General features: G+C 49.0%; 11 protein-coding genes across 11 annotated transcripts; 6 read left to right on the top strand and 5 right to left on the bottom strand.

Moving 5' to 3' along the window:
• Positions 1 to 250: 250 nt before the first annotated feature.
• K444DRAFT_557671 (MFS general substrate transporter) lies at positions 251 to 2697 on the top strand. The gene is made up of 2 exons (XM_024876796.1): positions 251 to 573; positions 782 to 2697. Exons 1-2 carry the CDS (start codon positions 328 to 330, stop codon positions 2294 to 2296), a joined length of 1761 nt encoding a protein of 586 aa, XP_024739442.1. The 5' UTR covers positions 251 to 327; the 3' UTR covers positions 2297 to 2697.
• A 615-nt stretch (positions 2698 to 3312) lies between these two features.
• K444DRAFT_490428 (uncharacterized protein) lies at positions 3313 to 3522 on the top strand (the record flags this gene model as incomplete). Its single annotated transcript, XM_024873197.1, has 1 exon — positions 3313 to 3522. A coding segment is annotated over one exon (210 nt), but the record flags the coding sequence as incomplete, so codon positions are not given.
• A 128-nt stretch (positions 3523 to 3650) lies between these two features.
• On the bottom strand, positions 3651 to 5357 carry K444DRAFT_344415 (glycosyltransferase family 58 protein). The gene is made up of 3 exons (XM_024872054.1): positions 5053 to 5357; positions 4756 to 5000; positions 3651 to 4701 (listed from the first exon to the last, which is right to left on the bottom strand). Exons 1-3 carry the CDS (start codon positions 5207 to 5209, stop codon positions 3805 to 3807), a joined length of 1299 nt encoding a protein of 432 aa, XP_024739440.1. The 5' UTR covers positions 5210 to 5357; the 3' UTR covers positions 3651 to 3804.
• Positions 5358 to 5434: 77 nt separating this feature from the next.
• On the top strand, positions 5435 to 5905 carry K444DRAFT_641844 (uncharacterized protein; the record flags this gene model as incomplete). Its single annotated transcript, XM_024884672.1, has 1 exon — positions 5435 to 5905. One exon carries the CDS (start codon positions 5435 to 5437, stop codon positions 5903 to 5905), a length of 471 nt encoding a protein of 156 aa, XP_024739439.1.
• A 413-nt stretch (positions 5906 to 6318) lies between these two features.
• Positions 6319 to 7282, bottom strand: K444DRAFT_524803 (uncharacterized protein; the record flags this gene model as incomplete). Its single annotated transcript, XM_024874384.1, has 3 exons — positions 6319 to 6869; positions 6920 to 7134; positions 7188 to 7282. 3 exons carry the CDS (start codon positions 7280 to 7282, stop codon positions 6319 to 6321), a joined length of 861 nt encoding a protein of 286 aa, XP_024739438.1.
• Positions 7283 to 8406: 1124 nt separating this feature from the next.
• On the bottom strand, positions 8407 to 10647 carry K444DRAFT_610585 (Aldo/keto reductase). Its single transcript, XM_024879778.1, has 7 exons — positions 10201 to 10647; positions 9836 to 10148; positions 9569 to 9783; positions 9459 to 9480; positions 9035 to 9395; positions 8817 to 8890; positions 8407 to 8756 (listed from the first exon to the last, which is right to left on the bottom strand). The coding sequence occupies exons 1-7, from the start codon at positions 10320 to 10322 to the stop codon at positions 8727 to 8729; spliced, it is 1137 nt and encodes a 378-aa protein (XP_024739437.1). The 5' UTR covers positions 10323 to 10647; the 3' UTR covers positions 8407 to 8726.
• A 525-nt stretch (positions 10648 to 11172) lies between these two features.
• On the top strand, positions 11173 to 13353 carry K444DRAFT_610583 (MFS general substrate transporter). Its single transcript, XM_024879777.1, has 3 exons — positions 11173 to 11670; positions 11789 to 12649; positions 12768 to 13353. The coding sequence occupies exons 1-3, from the start codon at positions 11259 to 11261 to the stop codon at positions 12947 to 12949; spliced, it is 1455 nt and encodes a 484-aa protein (XP_024739436.1). The 5' UTR covers positions 11173 to 11258; the 3' UTR covers positions 12950 to 13353.
• A 704-nt stretch (positions 13354 to 14057) lies between these two features.
• K444DRAFT_585753 (mitochondrial division protein-like protein 1) lies at positions 14058 to 16651 on the bottom strand. Its single transcript, XM_024877940.1, has 5 exons — positions 16472 to 16651; positions 15813 to 16422; positions 14728 to 15758; positions 14445 to 14668; positions 14058 to 14315 (listed from the first exon to the last, which is right to left on the bottom strand). The coding sequence occupies exons 1-5, from the start codon at positions 16538 to 16540 to the stop codon at positions 14264 to 14266; spliced, it is 1986 nt and encodes a 661-aa protein (XP_024739435.1). The 5' UTR covers positions 16541 to 16651; the 3' UTR covers positions 14058 to 14263.
• Positions 16652 to 16946: 295 nt separating this feature from the next.
• K444DRAFT_641840 (chorismate mutase) lies at positions 16947 to 17791 on the top strand (the record flags this gene model as incomplete). The annotated part of the gene is made up of 2 exons (XM_024884671.1): positions 16947 to 17017; positions 17071 to 17791. 2 exons carry the CDS (start codon positions 16947 to 16949, stop codon positions 17789 to 17791), a joined length of 792 nt encoding a protein of 263 aa, XP_024739434.1.
• Positions 17792 to 17821: 30 nt separating this feature from the next.
• K444DRAFT_524205 (uncharacterized protein) lies at positions 17822 to 18743 on the bottom strand (the record flags this gene model as incomplete). The annotated part of the gene is made up of 2 exons (XM_024874339.1): positions 17822 to 18607; positions 18657 to 18743. 2 exons carry the CDS (start codon positions 18741 to 18743, stop codon positions 17822 to 17824), a joined length of 873 nt encoding a protein of 290 aa, XP_024739433.1.
• Positions 18744 to 18836: 93 nt separating this feature from the next.
• K444DRAFT_344331 (putative GMP synthase) lies at positions 18837 to 20852 on the top strand. Its single transcript, XM_024872053.1, has one exon. The coding sequence runs from the start codon at positions 19185 to 19187 to the stop codon at positions 20685 to 20687; it is 1503 nt and encodes a 500-aa protein (XP_024739432.1). The 5' UTR covers positions 18837 to 19184; the 3' UTR covers positions 20688 to 20852.
• The last annotated feature ends 117 nt before the right edge of the window (positions 20853 to 20969 follow it).

Genomic DNA, 20969 nt, shown 5'->3' with positions numbered 1-20969 from the left:
TCGGATAGCGTGCCGTGGGGCGGATTGCTTGTCGGAGCTTGATCGGATCTCCATCTCTAAGAGTCCACTGGCAGTGGTATCTTTCTGCTGCGCCAGAACCTGCTCACTGGGACGTTTTGCTCCAGTATGCAAATAGGTGTGGATCACCGCCACTAATAAAACTTTGGACCCCTCAGGTGGATATATATTGAAGATTTCTCCTTCCATAGCTTTCTCCCTTCTTGGATGTAGCCTCTACTTCGGCCATCTCTTTACTTCCCCTCTCTCCTCCTCCTCTCTAGTCTCTCGTCTCTCAGCCTTATACTATGCTTTACTGTCATTTCTGTCATGGCTTCAGATAATTCTTCAGGGGACGCAGAGAAAGCAGAGGAAGTTGGTGCAAGTATACAGGGTGCCGTCCTCGAACCAGCCATTGCACCTGCGCATGGAATATCTCAGACCTGCTCCTCCCACTCCGAAGAGACTGAAGCTGCCCATGATGACGCTCGAGACTTGGAACAGTTGGCTGTGGTCTCGACTGGGCCTGTATATTCAGCTTTCAGTACAGCGCAGAAGCGGTTCATTGTCGTGATGGTTAGCTCTATTTTCCTCTTCCAGATGGCTTTGCTAGGTGCTCTTACTCTCGAGACAGATCTTTAGAGCAAGGCTCTCGGGTAAAAGGGTGCGGCTATCTAGCCTTTTGAGACAATGTCACTACTGGAATTCATCCAGCTTTGTCAATCATCTTTTCAACTCCCGAATTATTTCATTGTAAAACAATGCTAACTCCTAGATTCGCTAGGTTACCTGGGCCGCTTTCATCTCTCCAACTTCAGCGAACATATACTTCCCGGCGTTGAATCCCCTCGAAGTCGACTTAAACGTGTCAACTACGCTGATCAACTTGACTCTTACGTCTTATATGGTCTTCCAAGGGCTCGCGCCCACAGTTTTCGGCGATTTGGCTGATATGGCTGGGAGGCGGCCGGCATACATAATCGCTTTTACAATATATCTAGGCGCAAACATTGGCTTGGCGCTGCAGAACAGTTATGCTGCCCTTTTCGTTCTTCGATGTATGCAAAGTACAGGAAGTAGTGGAGCAATTGCTTTGGGTTTTGGTGTTGTTGCAGATATTTCTACTAGCTCGGAACGAGGCAGTTATATGGGCATGGTTGGGGCAGGGACAATGATGGGCCCAGCGCTGGGACCTGTAATTGGTGGAATCCTTGCCCAATTTCTGGGCTGGCGGTCTATCTTTTGGTTTCTGGTCATCATTGCGGGGTGTTTCCTGGTTTCCTTTGCTCTCACCGTTCCTGAAACTGGCCGCAATGTGGTTGGAAATGGTTCAGTGCCGCCACAAGGTTGGAACATGACCGTTCTCGAGTGGCTTCAGCTGCATAAGCAGGAGACATCTGGGAACGGGCTGTCGAGATCCCATACTGCTGAAGGTCGTCGCCTTGCCCAGGCAGAACTGGCTCGAACGAGGAAGTTACGATGGCCGAACCCGCTCAAGACTATTCATATCGCCATGGAGAAAGACATGGCGGTTGTTCTCATTTACAATGCTTTGATATATACCGCTTTCTACGACATCATGGCATCCCTCCCAAAACTATTCCAGGATATCTACCATTTCAACGACCTTCAAATCGGACTCTGCTACCTGCCATTTGGGTGCGGCTGTGCTCTTGCAAGCTTCATCAATGGAAAGATGCTGGATCATAATTTCCGGCGAGTTGCTAAACAGATTGGATTTACAATCGACCGGAAGCACGGAAATGATCTCAGGCACTTTCCTATTGAACGGGCACGATTGGAAATCATATGGCCGTTGCTAGGCTTCGGTCTTGCCTGTGTCTTATGCTATGGATGGGTCCTTGAGAAGAACGCGAATCTTGCGGTACCACTCGTTCTTCAATTCTTCATTGGATTGTGTGTCAACGGCGCATTCAACATACTGAGTACTTTGGTGGTAGATCTGTACCCCCAAAGCCCTTCCACCGCAACGGCAGCAAATAACTTGGTTCGATGTTTTATGGGCGCCGCTGGAACGGGTATCATTAACATTATGATAGATAACATGGGAAGAGGGTGGTGCTTCACATTTCTCGCGCTTGTGTGCATTGCTGCGATGCCTATGTTGCTTGTTGAGCTCAAGTGGGGACCGATCTGGAGGGAGGACAGAAGGGTTAGGATGGAGAAGTACGCGGAAGAGAAGAAGAGGGCTGAAGAGAGGGCAGCCTCGAGTGAGAGCGGTACTGATGGCGAGATGACTGGGCAGTCCGCCAATGAGGCGGCAAAGGAAAAGGTATGATTGCATTGTGCGCAGCATTACATTTTTGTCATTGCATATCTGGGTGTTTTGCATGATACCAGGGGGCATAGAGTGCTAGTATAGTTTGAAAGAGTCACCTTTCAGCCAGGAGCTTTCTTATTTCTCCTCAATGTCCTGCGTTAACCGGGTCACCTGTCTCAGCTGCATCTGGGACTTGAGCTTGTGAAAGTAGTTTGTGCCCCCGACGGCGTGGCATGTCCCGATGCAGAAGGCCCATTGTGGTTTCCATTGAAATCTGCAAGCTCGATGGGATCCTGAGCAGAGTATGTGTGAGCAGGAGCCTTTGGCGGAAGTACAATTTATTTTTCTTGGGAATTGTCAGACGACTCGACGACAATGGGGGCTCCAAAAGCGTAAGAAGTCATCTTGAACCAGACTGCACATTAAAACTAACCAGGTCAATGAAAAGATTTAGATGCGCTTGTGGAATCTATATATCAGGGTATGAATTGAGAAGTAGAGAAGATCGGTACACAAGAGGTTGAGTTGTAGAGAGAAGCATATCTAAATAAGAAAACGTCAAGACTTTATGAAAATCTCAGGATGCTGTGTGGCAAGACTAGCCATACGCCGTTAATTGTCAGACCCTCATTGAAAATCAATGACCGGACCGATTGAGCCAGGGTCTGCGGGGTATGCCACTGGCAGTACGCATTGAGGAACATGCGCTCCTGATACGAGTTCACGGTATGAGGAGTCAGGTCTTCTGCTGGTGCAGCTGAGCATCTCGGTGCATGATGGAGGGGCCGCTGAGAAAGTAAAAGTAAATGGGAGATCGTCTTTGGCTTGACGGTTTCCGCCTAGGGTTGAGGACCCCGCCGTATAAATGTTTCTCCGGCTCCGGCCCCGGCTCCGAGTACAATTTTTTCTTTCCCAAACCTACGGACGAGCAGAACAGCTCAAGCTCAAGGGCAAAAACGTCCTGACCCAAGCCAATTGCAATCTTACCAATCCAAAACTCGCGACTGGTCAATCCATTATTCAACGATCCCAATATGGGGCGACCAAAGCGCAACGTTTTCGCAGCCGCCGAAGAGACTTCTACCCCGCCTCCGTCTTTGACACCCACCCAAGCCATTGCGCGTGTCATCAAGGCAGAAGGGAACTGCCTGTACTCCTGCTCACTGCCAGACCAAAAGCTCCTTCTTGTCGAGCTCCTCTCTCGTTTCCGCAATACCATCTGGATCAAACGTGGAGGCTATGTCCTGATTGATACCAGGGAAACAGACGTGCGGCAGAATAAGATTGATGGCGAGATCATAAATGTTGTCCGTGACGAACATATATGGAGGAAGGAGCCTTATTGGTACGCTCTAAGTTTGTTCCCCACAGGGTGGCATCATTTACTAACAATGCTTCAGGCCCAAGGAATTCGCCAAGGCATCTTCATACCCCGAGGATTCCGACGAGGAATCGACCGCCGGCAAGATGCCCCCATCAGATTCGGAAGAAGAATAGAAGGGATGTCCAATATACCATCTACCTGCTCAAGTCCACCTCTTACTTGCCGCGCCCTCGCCTTTCGGATTTACAAAATCGTGCCGAGTCCCCCACCACACACTCGCAACCGTGAGGAAAAGGATACCCACTACAACCATAGAGCTGGCATCGGTGCTCGGATACACATTCCACGCCCATTCTTGAACAGCCCAGAAGGCGTATTGAAAGACTGGGTGCAACCCGCTTCGCCATAGAAGGAATGGCGTAGCGGGTGCGATGTAGGCATAGAACTGGTAGTGGAGCGAACGGGCGAAGAGAATGCCAATGGCGTTGGCTGTGAGGATGGTCGTCAAGATGTAGTTCGGCGAGATTCGAATAGAAATGGCATGCTGCATCTTCCCACCCGGTTCCTCAAACTTCACCGCATTTCTGAGCAGCTCAGATATTGGCTTTTCGGCAGGCCGCAGCCACCTTGTTGTTGCGAAGAGTATGAGGGTGCTGATGTGTCCTACAAGCAGAGATACCGAAAACTCTCTGCTCAAGAACACGTCCTCTCCGACAAATCGCCAATTGACTGTCCACTTGAAAAGAAACTGCCTCGAGAATTCAAATGCTCTGCTTAGGTATCCCATTAAGTTCGCCATGAATGGGAAAGCGATCACAATCTGCAATTGTATCATGAGCCATGCTTGTTTGAAGCTACCTCCGACACCTCTTGCGAGGAAGAGGATGGCCCCAATGGCAGGCAGGGCCAGAAGAAGTGACATCTTGATACCCAACCCCCAACTGTATGCCATGCTCCCTATTGTCCAGAATCGCCTTTGGAAGAAGTAGATTGCCACCCAGAGGAAGAATACGGCGAAGCAGTCGTTAAATAATCGAAGAACGAAAATGCTATGGAGTCGTTTCGAGAGTACTAGCATTGGGAAAATATACAGAGGAGCCTATATGAATAATTAGCAGTTTTCAAGTTATAAAATGGGATAAAGGTCCCGTGCTTTAGCCCTTCTGTAACACGCCATCACGGTCCCAATTGTACTCAAATACAAAATCCCAAATATCCTCTGCGCAAGCAAAATATCTTTCCCTTTGTCCGTTACATAGTAAAGAATCCAGTAGATATACACGTGAGCAGCGGGATATACCAGCGGGCCTGTACCGCCCTTGATCTTGGTGTAGTCGTGTTCTCCATTCATATACTGCTCGACCTGCTCCATGTACGCCTTCCAATCGATTTCCGTGTCTGCGGCCCACATGTCAGCTACGACTCCTCTCAGAAAGTAATAGTAACTCACAAGCAACTTTCGAAATAATCAAACTGGTGAGGAGCGCATCAAATACGAGCAACAAGGGAGGTCCATATTTCGACAGCGGGTGCTGGCCCAGTGCGAGATCCTTTGCCTGTCGATAATAGGCTACATGCCTTGAAGGCTCACTCTCTTCTTCTGCCATCCTCAAGGTCTTTCGCCAAGATTAAAAATTCAATGTTTGGAAGTTAGACGTTTGAGAGAAGTGCAAATGGGATGTTCGGAACACGGTTTCTGAGACACGGAACGCAAGGCTGGCTCGGACCTTTTGACGCGCCTCGTCATCGGCCGCTCCTGTCCTCTTCACGACAGAGCTTCAGGAGCTCCATTTTCATCCCAACAAGCTCGTGTGGGTCTTGAAATAGAGGCTATGTTTTCATTACGCACTCTGCCAGCTCGAGCGGGCAGGCCTTCGATCTGCGCAAAGTGTCTGCGTCTCAATCGCATCTCCGCACGACCCCTCTCGCTCCTCTCTACGAACGCCTCTCGGCCTTCTGCGTACCAAAAGCCCCCCGCCAAACCTCACCCATCTTCGATTCTCATCCCCTCACGAAACTTCGCCACAAAATCCACAGCGGATGAGTTGATAGAGAATATCCAAGAGCAGTATGCTACTGCCCGCGACGAGTTCGAAATCGCCACCGAGGAAACGGAGAAGAAATCTGTGTATGCGGCCGATGACCGCGCTGCGGCGAGGGAAGAGCTGGATAAATTGAAGGAGATGTTTGAAGAGGCTTTGGCTGGAAGCGAAGGCGAGGAGGTCCAGAGGAGGGTTGGGCAGAGGATTAGGGAGTTGGATAATGCCGTTGCGGGCTTGGAGAAGGCTGCTTCAGAGGAATAAAAGGGAGGCAGGATTATTTGGCACTGGGTAAGGCACGAATGTATTGGGAGCTGTTTTATAATGGTGTAAATTCACGAGGGAAGCTTGTACGTTACGGCAACGTCTCACGACTCTCAGTCAACACAAGGGCGCAGGTTTGAGACGAATCTATTCGGATCAAACGAAGTGTGTCGGGTATCATTGCGTACAAACTGGCAATATGTGTTGTGCTGTGCTGAGCTTGTGCTGCAGCTTTGGGGTATTTCCGTCCTCCGTGAACAAAAGAAAAGCGTGTCGGTAGAGTATTTCAACTCCGTACTCCAGTAATAGCCCGCAAACAAGAACTTCGTATCCATATCCACCATGCTAAATTTTTTTCAAAAAAAAAGTCGAGTTCTCCATAAATCGTGAGGCCACCGCGGAAGCGACGGACGTCAAGCATCCGGGTCTGAGTCAGGCGTATCGTCAATTTCCAGATCATCTCTGATGGAAATGATGTAGTCCTTGGCCATAGTTATTATGTATGCAATAGCGAAGCCATTCCATACAACCATGCGTTTATCCGTAAAGTCAAAGTGTGTCAAATGTCTGACTTTTGCTTCGGGATTGGCAGAGTCGAGGGTAACGAAGATGACAATTGACTGAGCGACGATGATTCCATAAAGGAGTGGTGGTCGTCTCCTGTACTTTACGGCGCCGGTCTGTCCTTGGGAATTGGCCAAATTTTCTCGGTGCTTCTGAGCCAGAAACATCATCTCGTTGGTAATCGAGTTGCTGAGAGAGTCTGTAGTTTGTCCTGGCTTAGCCGAAACAAAAGTGAGAACTGGGATGAAGCGTCTTTTTACATAGTCGCCATCACGCTCCGCCCATTTGATGTAACTCTTCACCTCCCTCGTAATCAAAATCTCAGGTCGTCGTCCAGGATTGCACAACAGGTCTCGAACGCGATATCCGAGTACAAGGAGGCGCTGGAGAGCCTTAACACCTGTACCAACTGATTAACAGAGCTGGGTAAATTCACCGAACAGAACGTACCACTGTAGCTAGAATTGCAATTATTCTTGATAAAAATCTTCTCGGGATCAGTGGTGAATAGACCTTCAGGGAGCGTCGGGAGATCAATCCGCCATTCCGAAGATATAACCTCCTCGTAGCTGCGCATAGAGAGTCTTTCGAAGAGGTAAACCTCATCTGCATGCCAATCTCCGGCTGCCTTGACCTTCTCAACTTCTTCCCGAATCAAAGCTAACCTATCAAAGTTGTCAATTACATGGTCGTCCAGGTATGAAATCGGGTCACTTACTCGGCCTGTCGTGCAAGATATTCCTGGACCTTAGCCTCCGCAGCAGCTTCTTCATCGACCTCCTCCTCCTTTATCTCTTCTTCCGCTGCCTCCATGTTGGAATCTTGATGAGTGACTGCATCTTCACCACCCTCTTCCTCAACCTCTTCCTCGTCACCATCCATCTCTTCCCCAGACTCGAGCTCCAACCCTGGATCTGTGACTGCATCTGAATCTGCTTCGCCTTCGCTGCCCCCTCCCTCGGACATCATCTCCACATCTGGATCATATGAATCTGCCGTAACTTCACTGCCATCTTCGTCGACTTCCTCCTCCTCGTCGCCTTCAACATCCGACTCCATCTCTACATCAGCATCCAAATCGGCACCGCCTTCGCTGCCCTCTTCCTCACTACCGTCTCCCTGAGGAGTCACCTGGGAAATCGAGTCATCGGGGCTTATGGTTTCTTCATCAGCCTCATACTCAACACGGGTTCGCTTTCGCGGATTCTTTGTGTTGGAAGGAGAAAGGAATTTCTTGTTGACATGAATGCGAACCGCAGCTTGCGCCTTTCTGTTTCGAGGTTCGGAGGCAGGAACCAAGAGAGGAAGTTCCCTCGCGTCGTTCGAGGGGCTTCCAGGGCCGGTTGTGCGACGGCGTTTGCTGGGAGGAGAAAGGTACTGGACGACAGAATCTTTGAGTCGGTAGACGAATTCCATTTTGACCAAGCTATTTTCAGCTTGCGATCGTTCGAGTGGAAGCTAGGTGAGCAGGTATTGGGGCGTAGGTCGCGTTGTTGGTCGTTTGTTGTACAAGGCAGAAATCAAAGATTCAACACCGTGTTGAAGGATGTTGGAAGGATTCGAAGTCCGGGAGAGGAAGGTTGAAAGAGGGTTCTTTGTCGCGCGAAGCTCTAGCAAAAGCTGGTCCGACAGCGGATTGTGTCAATTCCATTGTCTGGTTTTGGCGTGAATTTTCCACGAGGGCTCTCCTCGTATTGTCCTTGGATTTGGCCCTGCCCTGTTGGGTGAATGCGTCACGGAAGACTGAGCTGGGACTGGCTGGGAAGCGATTGATTTGAAACACGCTAATTACCCCGGATTCTTGCTTACTGTACCCAAATAGGCAAGGCAAGTAGCCATCGGTAACTCGCCGATATCAAAACAAAAAAGTACTAGAAGGAGAAAGTATTACTTGGTGTCGGACTAACTCTCAATCTAATTGTAAGAAACACAATATGGTCAGAGTTTCGTGTATTTGCCCATCCTGTTACTAGCAAAACACCGACGAGCTGTGGCAAAAGGTCCTAGTCAACCACAATGAGGCAAGAGTTACAGTGCTCGCAGTCAACTTAACAGGATTAAGGTATCTTCGCATACAGCGGCGCTTGGTGAATTCGCTCAAGGCGCAGGGATTGAGCTGCTATACATGTTGATAGAAATCTGAAAGAGTCTCCTGCTCCATCGAACAAAGAGCAGTGAAATCAGGTCGAAAATCATATTTCAAAATTATCTTTCTTCAAACATCCGGCATACAGTGACATTGAGGAGCTCGTAAACCTTATTTTCCCACCTTGACGGGCTTGATTGCCTAGATGAAAAATCAGTAAGAGCTCGGACATTATGGTTTGCCAGGGAAGGAACCACATACTTGAGGAGCCGGCACATGCTGCTGTTTGCCAGCCATCGACATCAGCCAAACGTCATTTGGATCCTTGACGCCGCCTGAAGATTACTGAATCAGTACTGCTTAATAAGGTAGGAACTTGAAATCCACTTCCAGGAGTGAAGCAAGAATTTGAACCCCAAATTTGGGTTTACCACAACTTGTGGGATATTATTACAGGGGCAAAAGTGAACACAACTTACCAGGTCCACCCAGGAAGTTCATGGGAAATCCAATGTCGAAGGGGTTTGCTTCCTCAATATCCTCCATATCCTTCTCGCTCAAGTCGATGCTTAGCCCGGCGATATTGCCTTTCAAGTGTTCGAGTTTACGCCCACCCACGATTGGAAAGACGTAAGGTGTTTTCTGCATCACATACGCCAATGCGACGCTGGTAATCTCGGCATTGTGGCTGTTGGCGATTCTTTCAAGGACCTTGGAGATCTTGATTGCTGCTGGGCTTGCTTCTCCCATCTTTCGGCCCTCTTGGCTCTGTCTCTGTTCATCACTCTTGAAATTGCCGCCTCCCAAGGCGCCCCAGGGAGCTAATCCCATTCCTTCTTCCTGGGCAAGGTCAACACTATATATATACCTGGATACCGGTGATCCCGGAAAGGGAATGTTTACCTTGCACATGGGAATAATGTCCCTACGGAACGAGAGAATTAGCAATTGTTCATGAAAGGTGTTGTTCCAGACGCTACTGGAATAAGGGAAAAGTTTCTCCCGCTCCTTACCTTTCGAAATCCCGATGTTCGGCTGACCACCGCCCTTGGTAAACCGAGAATTGACGCATGCCGTTTTGTCGGGCATATTCGTTGGCTTTCGAAACTACCCAGGCAGGTGTATCCGATACTCCCAAGTAAAGCACTTTCCCTTGTAGCACCATAGTATTGAGAGATTGCATCAGCTCCGGGATAGAGCAGGTGAAGTCCCACCAGTGAACGTAAAGCTGACATTGCGTCAGCATCAAAAAGGGCGTTTCAGCAACATAGTAACTATACCAAGTCAATATAGCTGGTCTGAAGTTTCTTCAAGCTAGCTTCCAGTGACAAGTGTAGCGACTTTGTCCCGTTTCCTGAAGCGTTAACGATGATCTCCTTTTCACCATAGCCAGTTCTGTAGCATGTGGTAAACTTCGTTGCAATCACCATCTGATCACGGATGCCGCGCTTCTTCATCCACTCCCCAATCCATATCTCGGATTCTTCTTTCTGATAGTTGTTCGACGTATCGATAAAGTTCCCGCCACACTCATAAAAGTAATCCAGAATTTTCTCGGTCTCCTCCTTGCCGCATTCGCCCATGAAATCTTTCCTGTCGTCTCCTCATAAATATTTGGGTTCTTGAAGCGATTGAGAGAACATACCAAGCATCACCAAAGTTCATGCCCCCGAGGCACAACGGGCTGACTCTAACAGAGGCAGTGGGAGCCAGCATGCGATAATAGCCCAGGGCGGTCTTAGGCGGCGGTGGAGGTGCAAAAGCCATTGTAGTTGAGTGTAGAAGTCGGTGGTAGTACTAGAGATGGAAAAAACACTGAATGCAAGCTTCAAGAGAAAGTCAACTGATGGTAATAGGGATTGTGAAATAGGAACGAGAGAGTGGGAAAGAGTCAGGTATTTATAAAAATGCTACCATGATCTCATAGCGGTATCATCCAACATCTAGAACGGGGTCCAGGATACAGCGGCCAATGAACGATACTCATACTAGCTATCACCGCCGGCGTTTAACCGCGGATGAGGAGGATGCAAGCTTGAAGCCTTCGTACTCGCAATCCGGGTATCTTCACTCTCTATAGGTTGGCTTTTGGGAGTTTTCCCGAGAGATATGTGAGCCCTGGGGGTTGCAGAGTGAAGCTTTTTACTCAGCATGCACGGTGGTCCGTGTGTCTTCATTTTCTGGCTACTTAACTCCGGGACTCCTTCCATATGGGAGCATTCCAAAAGCAAAGGTTCTGGCCCCCGGGACCCCTTCTATGTGGGAGCATTCCAACAGGTAATGTTCTGGTCCCCGGGATTTCGGTTGATGCAGACGGGATCAAGTGGGTTTCATATCGCCAATGGAGAGACAGGCAAAGCCAATATCCATCTCTATCTCCATCTCCGTCCTCCGTGTGGCACTGGCTGCGGACGTTCGAAGAGAGCCCCTCTCCAGGGCAAGACGGGTCCACATTCTATGACCTGCACTTCCGGAGATGATGGGTGTGGCTTGGGACGTATTGTACCCAGCTAGGTAGTCATTACCTAATTGTCTCGTCACGTGCAGCGGCCTCCACATCGGACGCCTCCGAAGCGTTTCTTTATCTTTCCTCCTTACCCCACTCTGTGTTGGTTTTCTTTCTCTTCTTATATTTCACCTCCCGGGATCTCCTAACTTCGACCATTGCGTTGTGAAACACCAAGGCCGTTTTGGAGTGAGCGCATGCAAAGAAGTGCTGGTTATGGGGCAGAGGACAGCTGCTTAAAAAACCACACAAACAATGAAGTTTCTAGCACTACTCCAGACTACGATGTCGAAAAGACCGCCATAAACCCTTCAGACCCCACTGCACATGACGTTGCACTGAACACCCAATGCCCCTCCGATCAGGGCGGAAAAGGTCTCTACGACCAAAACGCAGAGCCAGACACTGATACCTCGACCCTCACGGATGAGCAAGATGACTTTCCTGAAGGCGGCCTGAGGGGCTATTGTGTCGTCATCGGCGCATTTTGTGGGCTCTTCTCTGTCTTCGGGATTATTAATTCTACTGGGATTTTGCTTGAGTACTTTAGCACTCATCAGCTGAAAGACTATACTTCAAGTCAGATAGGATGGATTTTTGGCCTTTCCCGTATGCATATCCTCTCCTCATCTTATGGAATGTCTCGCGAGCTGTGATACATCGGAATCTTCTATGCCCCCGGGAATTTCCCCTTCAAAATGAACCAGTGCTGACCTGGTTTGTCCAGTGTTCTTGACCTTCTTCTGTGGAGCCCCCATTGGCCCCATATTTGACGCCTACGGTCCAAGGCTACTGATGCTTTGTGGATCCGTGCTCCTCGTCGCTTCGATGTTCCTACTGGGACTATGTACACAGTACTGGCATTTCTTCATGGTGTACAGCGTCTTGAATGGCCTGGGTGGTGCTTTCATCAATACACCGTGTATATCATCAATCGGCCATTTCTTCCTTCTCAGGCGAGGAAACGCCACCGGAATTGCGATGACTAGCGGCTCCATAGGCGGCATCATCTTCCCATTGATGCTCCAGAAGCTGTTTCCCATGCTAGGCTTCGCGTGGGCAACCAGAATCATGGGGTTCATTCTCGCCGGCCTCCTAGGGCTTGCGAATATTTTGGTCAGGGGTAGGCTGCCCGGCAAGCCGATGGCCAGTTTTATGAGTGTGGCCCCTGACCTCACGGTCTTCAAAGATCCCCCTTTCGCGTTTGTGAGCCTTGGGATCTTTCTCATGGAATGGGGAATATTTGTACCACTTACTTATCTCACGTCCTATTCCACGTCTCATGGCCACAGCTCGTCCTTCGGCTTCCAAATCATTGCTGTCCTGAACGGTGGTTCTTTCTTTGGACGGTTCTTCGCTGGCTTGGCCGCAGACATGATAGGCAGAGTGAACACTCTCATCCTCAGCATTGTTTTGTGCATCATCACATGCTTTGCGCTCTGGCTGCCAGCCGGAGATTCGACTGCAATGACCGTTGTCTTTGCCGTCATATTCGGCTTCGTCAGCGGCTCAAATCTCAGCCTCAGCCCTGTTTGCGTTGGCCAGATGTGCAAAACCGAGCACTACGGAAGATACTACTCCACTTGTTGTAGGTGTTGGGGGAGAAACCTCTTCCTATTTGCGACTGTTTCATGAGACTTTCTTAAGTCAATGTCCTCTCCCGAAACAATCCCAATTGAGCAATTGCTGACTTCCCTGTTACCTAGGGATGTTTGTGGCCTTCGGAACTCTGACGGCACTCCCGATCGGAGGACAGATCCTAATCGCCAATGGAGGAAAATACATCGGCTTGATTATCTTTGCTGGATTGTCCTATACGGCTGCTGCGGCATGCTTGATCGCTGCGAGAGTTCTGAAGGTTGGATGGAAAATCAAGATGATATATTGAGGTCAAATTTGGGATTGAGAGCATACACACAGACTCGAAGCGGATTTTATTGTTCCCTATATGGGGCAACAACGGACATCAGACTGAACACCAATATAAATAAAAAGGAGGATGGGAAGTGTTTAGCGGGTTAGTACATACGATGGAGAATATTGAAGAATTTCAGTTTTTGCATGTTTTCTTCGACTCACGTACAGATGTTATTCTTCGCAAAATTCCATTCATAAACAAATTTAATTTTGAGCACTAGAGGAGGAGGGAAATGAAACATTTCTATTCGAGATAATGCATTTAAAGGTATTGCACCACATCTATAGAAGTGTTTGCCTTAGAAGATTTGGTATCTGCAAGTAGTGCCACGAGGAGGGACCGTTACCAATAATTCAGGGACATCGAGATTCTCCTTGAGATATGGATCCAATGATGATTGAAAAGTGCATATCGCTTCAATATTCCAAAGGTCCTGAGACAATGAGAAATGGTGTCGTTAACGGATAGTGAATCTCGAGTGCGGAAAAGCTCAAATTATAGTGACCAAACCGGTAATTTGACCATCACCTTCAAATACAACAAGATCGTCAACTGCAGGAAGATCATCGTCTCCTCCAATTCATTCTCGGCGCTCTGTTGCACATCTCCGCAATTCTATAGCCAAGTTGTAATAATAAGCTTTGTATTCAGATAATGTGTATATTCCAAATTGTCGTCTGGACTTCGATGAGTTTTTTGTCTCGACTTACTGTCTCGACTTCGGATGAAGAGAATTGTGGACATAATCATCATTATATAGCATTGACACAGGTATGGTCTGATGTAATTCGGCTCATTGAGACAATAATGCCACAATATTCTTATTTCAGCTGGGATGGGGGCGAGCAAGTCACTTTCATCCCATGCTCTCGGCGGTGCCTCCCTCCTTTCCAAATCTTTTGCCGCAAATGTTCTGAGGCCTCGCTCAATTTTGCCAGCGCAGCGTCGCCCACCGCCCCCCCTGTAATTAATCTACGAGCAGATTGCACCTGCCACATTCCTGGTAGGGAAAGACGGGAAACCGTTAAAGAATGGCTTTGTCGGAATACAGAGGTGTCCCTTTTGAATGACTTGGCACCAGAGAAGCAGCTTAGATAAGCAGCTAGAAGATGGAAGCATTGTAACATCCATGCATTGGCACTGAACGTAGACTGACGGAGTCGCTTTCCTCGAACGGCAATATGTATTGGAGGTATATCCGTACAAATATTTACAAGGAGCCATCCCCTGGTCGATTCTCCCACCAGCAAAACGCCTCTATATGCTATTCCATGGTCCAGATGATCAAGACGTCCATATTCCTACTTTTCCGTCCCTTCTGCCCTCGGTCAGGTACCTGCTACAGGCGTTAGTATTGCCTAGTGAGAGGAGAGGAGAAGGTTGAAACAATATTTCACGAGTGTATGCTTTGAAGGCATATCTGAGGAGTGAAAACAAATCGGGAGAACGAAAACGGGAGCCATACCCATCCTTGATCCTGACGCGTTCCACTATGGCAGGGGTTCTGCTTTCTTCTTCGGCGGTGACGCCCGAACCGCAATCCCAGTGTCGCCCTTCCAGCTTATCGTACACTTTTACTACATCTTCACCTGCGGCCGAAACGATCCTGCGGTTATCAAACATCATGCTTGTGATTGGAGAATCGTATGCATAGGCATCATGAATTGCACCTGTCCGAAGATCCCAAATCTGTCGGCTTTTAGTCAAGCACACTACGAGTTTGTGACGTGAGGTGACGTGAGACTTACTCGAATACTACGATCCGCGCTACCTGTGACCAAATGCACATCGTCAAACTGCAGACAAGTTACTGGACCAGTGTGTCCAACAAGACTCCGATGAACTTGGCCACTCCGCAAATCCCATAATCTGACCATACCATCTGCTGTCCCACAAGCGAGTGCAGCATCAAATACTTGTACAGCTCCCACGAAATCTGCTGATGCATCTGGCAATCGGCCGGTCTGCCGCCAACCACCCTCGCTAGAACCCATAGTTGCGGATGCTTGAGCTGCCGCCCACATGACGTCTAAAGTCTGTACGCAGCGCCCTTTTTCGAGATCCCATTGTCGAAGTGTCTTATCCGCCGAACCCGAAATAAGGGTATCGCCTCTGAAGTGTAATGCAGTGACTTCGTCCACATGAGCCTCCAAGGTAAACAATGGACAGTCTGCCATGCTGTCCATAGGCGGTTCGAATTCTTCATCTTCCGGATTGCCAAATGCTAAAGGATCCTCGTCTTCATCAACGCCCTTATTGATACGGTTATCTTGTGGTTCATAACGTGCTTTGCTGAGATCCCATAACCGAATTGTTGCATCCATGGAACCTGTCGCAACGATATTATCCTCTACTTGAAGAGTTCGTACAGAAGCAGTATGGCCTTCCAAAAGGCCAATACACCTCCCTGCACTCATATCCCAGACGCGAACTGTATCGTCAAGAGCAGAGGTAACCATAGTACCAAAAGGAACATCGAAATCAAGAGCTGTGATATTATCATTATGAGCTTGAATCTCTCTGATCATAGACCCAGGTTCAAAATGCTCATGCAAAATGGGCATCGACTTGCGGCGAATGGTCTTATGCCGTTTCGGTCTTGTTGGTGTGCTATTTTCGGAAGGGAGCTTCTCATATATCGACTCGGACATGAAAGATGCATCCATTGCTGAATCGTCTGGCTTGTCTAAATCTTCCTCTTCCTTTGCAGCCAGAGCAAATGCTTCAGCATCGTCCAGTTGCTCTTGAGCATCTTCAAGTCGGTTCTCAACATCCATAACTATAGATAGATAGGTCAGCGTTACCGCAAATTTTGGAGCTTTGGAGCACAAACTGTCATGCTCCAGCAGAGCCTCCTCCTGTTCTAGCCCTGCTAATCTTTCCAATATTATCTTCCGCATGCTATTAAGATTCGCAATCTTGTTGTCTATCTCGTGAATCTCGCTGCTGGCCATATTCTTGCGAATACTCATCATCTCTAGCTGGTGGTTCAAGGAGTTCTTCTCCCTCTTGAGCTTCCCAATATTTGGCGGGGTCTCTGATTCCGACTTGTCGTCCTCTAAAAGCTTTCTCCCCCTCGATATCCGCCTTCGATGCCGTTTACTATCCGCGCTGTTCTCTGGCATCGTGGCTTGAAAGCCCTGAAACAAGGAATATGTGTTTTCATCATCGGGAATATTCGCCAGGAGCTCGTCAGGTAGATATGTCAGGGCTCGGTATTGGATTTCTGAGGTTGATAGCTTTGAACGAACAAGGTCGGTAGGTGTAGTTTTGGCAAAAGAGAACACGCTTCTTTGTAGGTTTGGTCGTCTTAGCTGTTTGTGCAAGTCGCTCATTGCAGTCTGATAATGTGTACTTGAAGGAGGGTCCCCAGTTGCCAGTGGCATTAAAAGATGCCCAGCAGTCGTCGTGACCTTCCGCCCAAATGCTTCGATTCCTCGTGTCTGCGCTGCATCAGATTTAGGATCGAGCTCGAGGGACCGCAAAACCTACCGATATTATCGAGTCCTCCTCCTCTGGTCCTCCAAAGTCAGAGCCATTGCGGCTGCTCAAACCTGCCATCCGTGGGGTTTCACCGTACGCAAAACATGTAAAGTCGCGATAATGATTGGGAGGTCGTGTCGAGATCTGCAGGCGGTGGAGCAGGTGACAGGAGCCAAAAGTCAAGTGTCTTGTTTATTATCTTGGTCGTGTGGACGGGACTCTGGTTCGCAGGCTCCCTCGAACGCCACATTTGTGGCTTGGGAGCGGCCGCTTGGGAGCTTAAGGTTCTTGCCTAAGAGTTGGAGGATTCAGTTTCCACTTAAGTCTGACGAGAGATGACAATAAGCCATTGACTTGTCAGACCTAGGGATTCCGAACGCGGATTTAATTGTGCATCTCACTTTCCATTCTCAGCTTTAAAAGCTTCCTCTCCCCCTCACCGTTGGCTGTTCACTCACTCGTTCTTCCCCCACCACTGTAAGCAATGGATGCAGCAATAGACCTTTCGGATGCCTCAAAGGCTTTGGACCTCTCGAACATCCGTTTCCAGCTCATGTAAGTATCAGAAACTAGTAATTACGCCAAAGCTGACAGAATACTTTTCACAGTCGATTGGAGGACACCATCACTTTTCACCTCATTGAGCGAGTTCAATTTCCCCTAAACGGCACCATTTACAAGCCTGGAGCTCTCAAGATACCCAACAGCAACCTCAGCTTTCTTGATTGGACACTACGTGAGCGGGAGAAGCTTGATTCTCTAATTCGACGCTTCCAATCCCCAGACGAATATCCTTTCTTCCCCGACGCCCTGCAATCCCCCATTCTTCAGCCTCTTCACTATCCAAAAATCCTCCACAAGAACGATGTTAATGTCAACCAAAAGATCAAAGATCACTACATAAAGAACTTCCTCCCAGCAGCATGTGCAGACTTTGGTCGAAAAGACAGGGGCGAGACGGAGGAGAACTATGGATCGGCAGCAACCGCCGACATCTTGTGCTTACAGGCGCTCTCAAGGAGAATCCACTTTGGCAAGTTTGTTGCAGAGTCAAAGTTTCAGGCGGAGCCAGAGAGATTCACAAAGTTGATACAGGCAGAGGATCGGGAGGGGATCGGGGCAGCGATTACAAATGAAGCTGTTGAGAAGAAAGTGTTGGAGCGATTACGGTTGAAGGCAAGGACTTATGGGACGGACCCTAGTACAGGTGCTGAAGGGCCAAACAAAATCAACGTAGATCAAGTGGTCGCAATGTATGCTGACTTTGTGATTCCACTTACGAAGGAAGTCGAGGTCGAGTATTTGATGCAGAGACTGATACCAGAATAAATGGAACAGACTTTGAGGATGGTCATCGATTTATTGCGGTGGACTCAAGTACTCGCTGATGGCTTTTACTGCACCTTCGAACTTACCTGCTTCAATCAAGATCATTGAACCCTGTGGCTTGATACCCATGTCAGAAAATGCCCTCTTGCTGTCTGCCATTCCTTCGCCCTCATCCTTGCTATACTCAAATGATCCCAATGCCAGAGCATGCCGTTGCAGAACCTCATCCTCTGGGTGGAAATAAAAAGTCTCCCTATTAGTCTTGCTCGCCTTGCTCTTCTTTGTTCTTGGTGCGTCTTCTTCGTCCAAGGCTGAGGCTAGTTCCTGATACGTTTTTGAGATGATGAGGTAGTGTGTGAACTCGTAAGGCTCCTTGTCTTCCACAGCAGCCTCAATCTCATCTATGAGCATCGTGTACATCGGTGGGGCAATCTCTGCAGGAACATTGATCAGACGTTCCGCTAGGACAAGCCCGACTTGCGATGAGGAGGCGAGCACGTTGCTGAGTGGTGCAAGTGCTTGACTCGATTTTGATTTCTCGACCAGGTAAGCCGTCAAATCCTTGATGACTTTTCTCTCTCGATGCTCATGGAGGTTGAGTATTGTCAAGAAAGCGTAGGCGTCCGTATCCTCTCCATCCACCTTCACCGTAGAGCCAACTGTTGGTTGCGACAAAATGAGGTCTGCGAGGCCGGACAAGTCGAAGAGTTGTGAGTCAACGTCAAAAAGTTGCCTCAATAGGCTCTTGACTCCATGAAAATCGATGTCCGGTTTGAAATTGAACCATTCAAATTCAATATTGACCATGTCCACATCCTGAGATTCGGTCAGCAGGGGTTAGTGGGAAGAGAAGGAGAGCTTATACATCATCGCTTCCACTATCATCAGCCCCAGACTTAGGTGGAGGCGCCTCCTCGAGGACTTCGGGGTCTCTTATTCTCTTCTTGACCATTGTGACTGTTTGGAAGTGAGATGAAGTAAAGTTTAGTCCCCAGTTTCAAATGAAAATCCTTATCGTATTTTCGCGTGGTGATAAGATCCGAAAAATTAATTTCCGCCCTTTTTTCTTGACGAAGACCCCACTTCTTCCCCCTCATATGCATTCCTTACTCTCTCAGGGTCACAACAAACCCCCCACCGCCATATTACTCCCCCCTGGTTAACTTTAGAACTTCTGTGTCGGCTTTGTTTATTCAGATCATGGCAACCAACGGAGTTCTCGCTCTTGACGAGCCACACAAGACATTCGACACGATCCTCACCCTCGATTTCGGGTCGGTGACTCCTACGCGTCTCTTACACGCAAAAAACCGTGTCGTTCTAACAAAACCACAGATCTCAATATTCCCATCTGATTACGAGACGACTGCGTGAGCTCAATGTTTACTCTGAGATGCTCCCTTGCACCCAGAAGCTGGCCGAGCTTTCCTGGAAACCAAAGGGCGTTATCCTCTCAGGAGGTCCATATTCCGTCTACGAAACAGACGCACCACATGTCGACGCAGCTATCTTTGAGCTCGGAGTACCGATTCTTGGGATATGCTATGGATTGCAAGAGATAGCATGGCACCACGGGAAGAATGTTGTTGCTGGAACCGAGAGGGAATATGGACATGCAGACGTTCAGGCCAAGAGACACAATGGCCATGTCGACAAGCTTTTCAAGGATTTGGAGGATGATTTGAGGGTGTGGATGTCGCACGGAGACAAACTCGGTGCACTTCCTGCCTCGTTCCACACCATTGCGACCACCAAAAACTCTCCCTATGCAGGCATTGCACACGAAACGAAACCTATTTATGGAATACAATTTCACCCCGAGGTAACCCATACACCGCGGGGAGTCAAACTGCTGGAGAACTTTGCCGTGGGTATATGCGGGGCAAGACAAGATTGGACGATGGCCAAGTTCGTGGACAAAGAAATTGCCCGAATCCGAGCCCTGGTAGGAGACAAGGGACAGGTTCTTGGAGCCGTCAGTGGAGGAGTTGATTCCACCGTCGCCGCAAAACTCATGCACGAAGCCATTGGCGACCGATTCCACGCTGTACTGGTGGACAACGGCTGCATGCGTCTCAACGAATGCGAGCAGGTGAAGAAGACCCTGACCGAGCACCTGGGCATCAACCTGACTGTGGTCGACGCCTCCGACCTCTTCCTCGACGGTTTGAAAGGCATATCCGACAACCCCGAAGCCAAGCGAAAGTTCATCGGCAGCACCTTCATCGACGTCTTCGAAGCCGAAGCCTTGAAGATCGAAGAAGCAGCCAAAAACTCCCCCAAAGCCGGCCCCATCAAGTTCTTCCTCCAAGGAACCCTCTACCCCGATGTAATCGAAAGCATCTCCTTCAAAGGGCCCTCCGCAACCATCAAGACGCACCACAACGTCGGCGGCCTCCCTGAGCGCATGATGAACGGCCAAGGCCTCAAGCTCATCGAGCCCCTGCGCGAGCTCTTCAAAGACGAAGTCCGCGAACTAGGCCGCCAACTGGGAATCCCGCATGACCTGGTGATGCGCCACCCTTTCCCCGGCCCAGGTATTGCAATCCGGGTGCTGGGCGAGGTGACACGCGAGCAGGTTGCCATTGCACGAAAGGCAGACCACATCTTCATCGAGGAGATCCGAGCGGCGGGTCTATACGACCAGATCAGCCAAGCGTTTGCTGCGCTGTTGCCCGTGAAGGCGGTTGGCGTTATGGGAGACAAGCGTGTGCATCAGCAGGTGATTTCGCTGCGTGCTGTGCAGACGACGGATTTCATGACCGCCAATATCTTCCGCTTCGACTGGGAGTTCTTGGAGCGGGTGTCGACTCGGATTGTGAATGAAGTTGACGGGGTGTGCCGTGTGGAGTATGACTTGACGAGCAAGCCCCCTGGAACCATCGAGATGGAATAGGGGCACCCGTTAGAATCCGAGTCCCTCAGACTCTTTTCCACTCGAAAATTCTTACATCTGATACCCAATTTTTGGTGTGCTGGCGTTAATGATGGGAATTGATAGATAGATGATAGATGGCGACTTTGCCAAATTAAAACCCGGAATCCTTTAGAATCACAAGTCAGGTCTATTTTACCTCTCATCAAAACTTTCATCGAGAAGTCCACATGTTTTGGTTGCAAATCTCGCGAGGCTGTAGAGCGACCGTCGCGTCTATTCACTTTCATCCGAAGTCTAGAC

Source organism: Hyaloscypha bicolor (genome assembly GCF_002865645.1).
Source record: "Hyaloscypha bicolor E unplaced genomic scaffold K444scaffold_53, whole genome shotgun sequence".
Classification (NCBI taxonomy): domain Eukaryota; kingdom Fungi; phylum Ascomycota; class Leotiomycetes; order Helotiales; family Hyaloscyphaceae; genus Hyaloscypha; species Hyaloscypha bicolor.
The sequence above is the reverse complement of the archived record's forward strand: the minus strand, read 5'-3'. Positions and strand labels throughout refer to the sequence as shown.

Bases quoted from the DNA above. Each gene is read 5' to 3' on its own strand.
- K444DRAFT_557671 (XM_024876796.1), top strand. From the start codon at position 328: ATGGCTTCAGATAATTCTTCAGGGGACGCAGAGAAAGCAGAGGAAGTT. The intron at 574-781 runs GTTAGCTCTATT...TAGATTCGCTAG, and splicing joins AGCGGTTCATTGTCGTGATG to GTTACCTGGGCCGCTTTCAT.
- K444DRAFT_344415 (XM_024872054.1), bottom strand. From the start codon at position 5,209: ATGGCAGAAGAAGAGAGTGAGCCTTCAAGGCATGTAGCCTATTATCGA. The intron at 5,001-5,052 runs GTGAGTTACTAT...TGTGGGCCGCAG, and splicing joins GATTATTTCGAAAGTTGCTT to ACACGGAAATCGATTGGAAG. The intron at 4,702-4,755 runs GCACGGGACCTT...TTATTCATATAG, and splicing joins CGTGTTACAGAAGGGCTAAA to GCTCCTCTGTATATTTTCCC.
- K444DRAFT_610585 (XM_024879778.1), bottom strand. From the start codon at position 10,322: ATGGCTTTTGCACCTCCACCGCCGCCTAAGACCGCCCTGGGCTATTAT. The intron at 10,149-10,200 runs GTATGTTCTCTC...AGGAGACGACAG, and splicing joins ATGAACTTTGGTGATGCTTG to GAAAGATTTCATGGGCGAAT. The intron at 9,396-9,458 runs GTAAACATTCCC...GACCTTGCCCAG, and splicing joins ACATTATTCCCATGTGCAAG to GAAGAAGGAATGGGATTAGC.
- K444DRAFT_610583 (XM_024879777.1), top strand. From the start codon at position 11,259: ATGCAAAGAAGTGCTGGTTATGGGGCAGAGGACAGCTGCTTAAAAAAC. The intron at 11,671-11,788 runs GTATGCATATCC...TGGTTTGTCCAG, and splicing joins ATGGATTTTTGGCCTTTCCC to TGTTCTTGACCTTCTTCTGT. The intron at 12,650-12,767 runs GTAGGTGTTGGG...CCTGTTACCTAG, and splicing joins AAGATACTACTCCACTTGTT to GGATGTTTGTGGCCTTCGGA.
- K444DRAFT_585753 (XM_024877940.1), bottom strand. From the start codon at position 16,540: ATGGCAGGTTTGAGCAGCCGCAATGGCTCTGACTTTGGAGGACCAGAG. The intron at 15,759-15,812 runs GTTTGTGCTCCA...ATCTATCTATAG, and splicing joins GGCTCTGCTGGAGCATGACA to TTATGGATGTTGAGAACCGA. The intron at 14,669-14,727 runs GTAAGTCTCACG...AAAAGCCGACAG, and splicing joins GCGCGGATCGTAGTATTCGA to ATTTGGGATCTTCGGACAGG.
- K444DRAFT_344331 (XM_024872053.1), top strand. From the start codon at position 19,185: ATGCTCCCTTGCACCCAGAAGCTGGCCGAGCTTTCCTGGAAACCAAAG.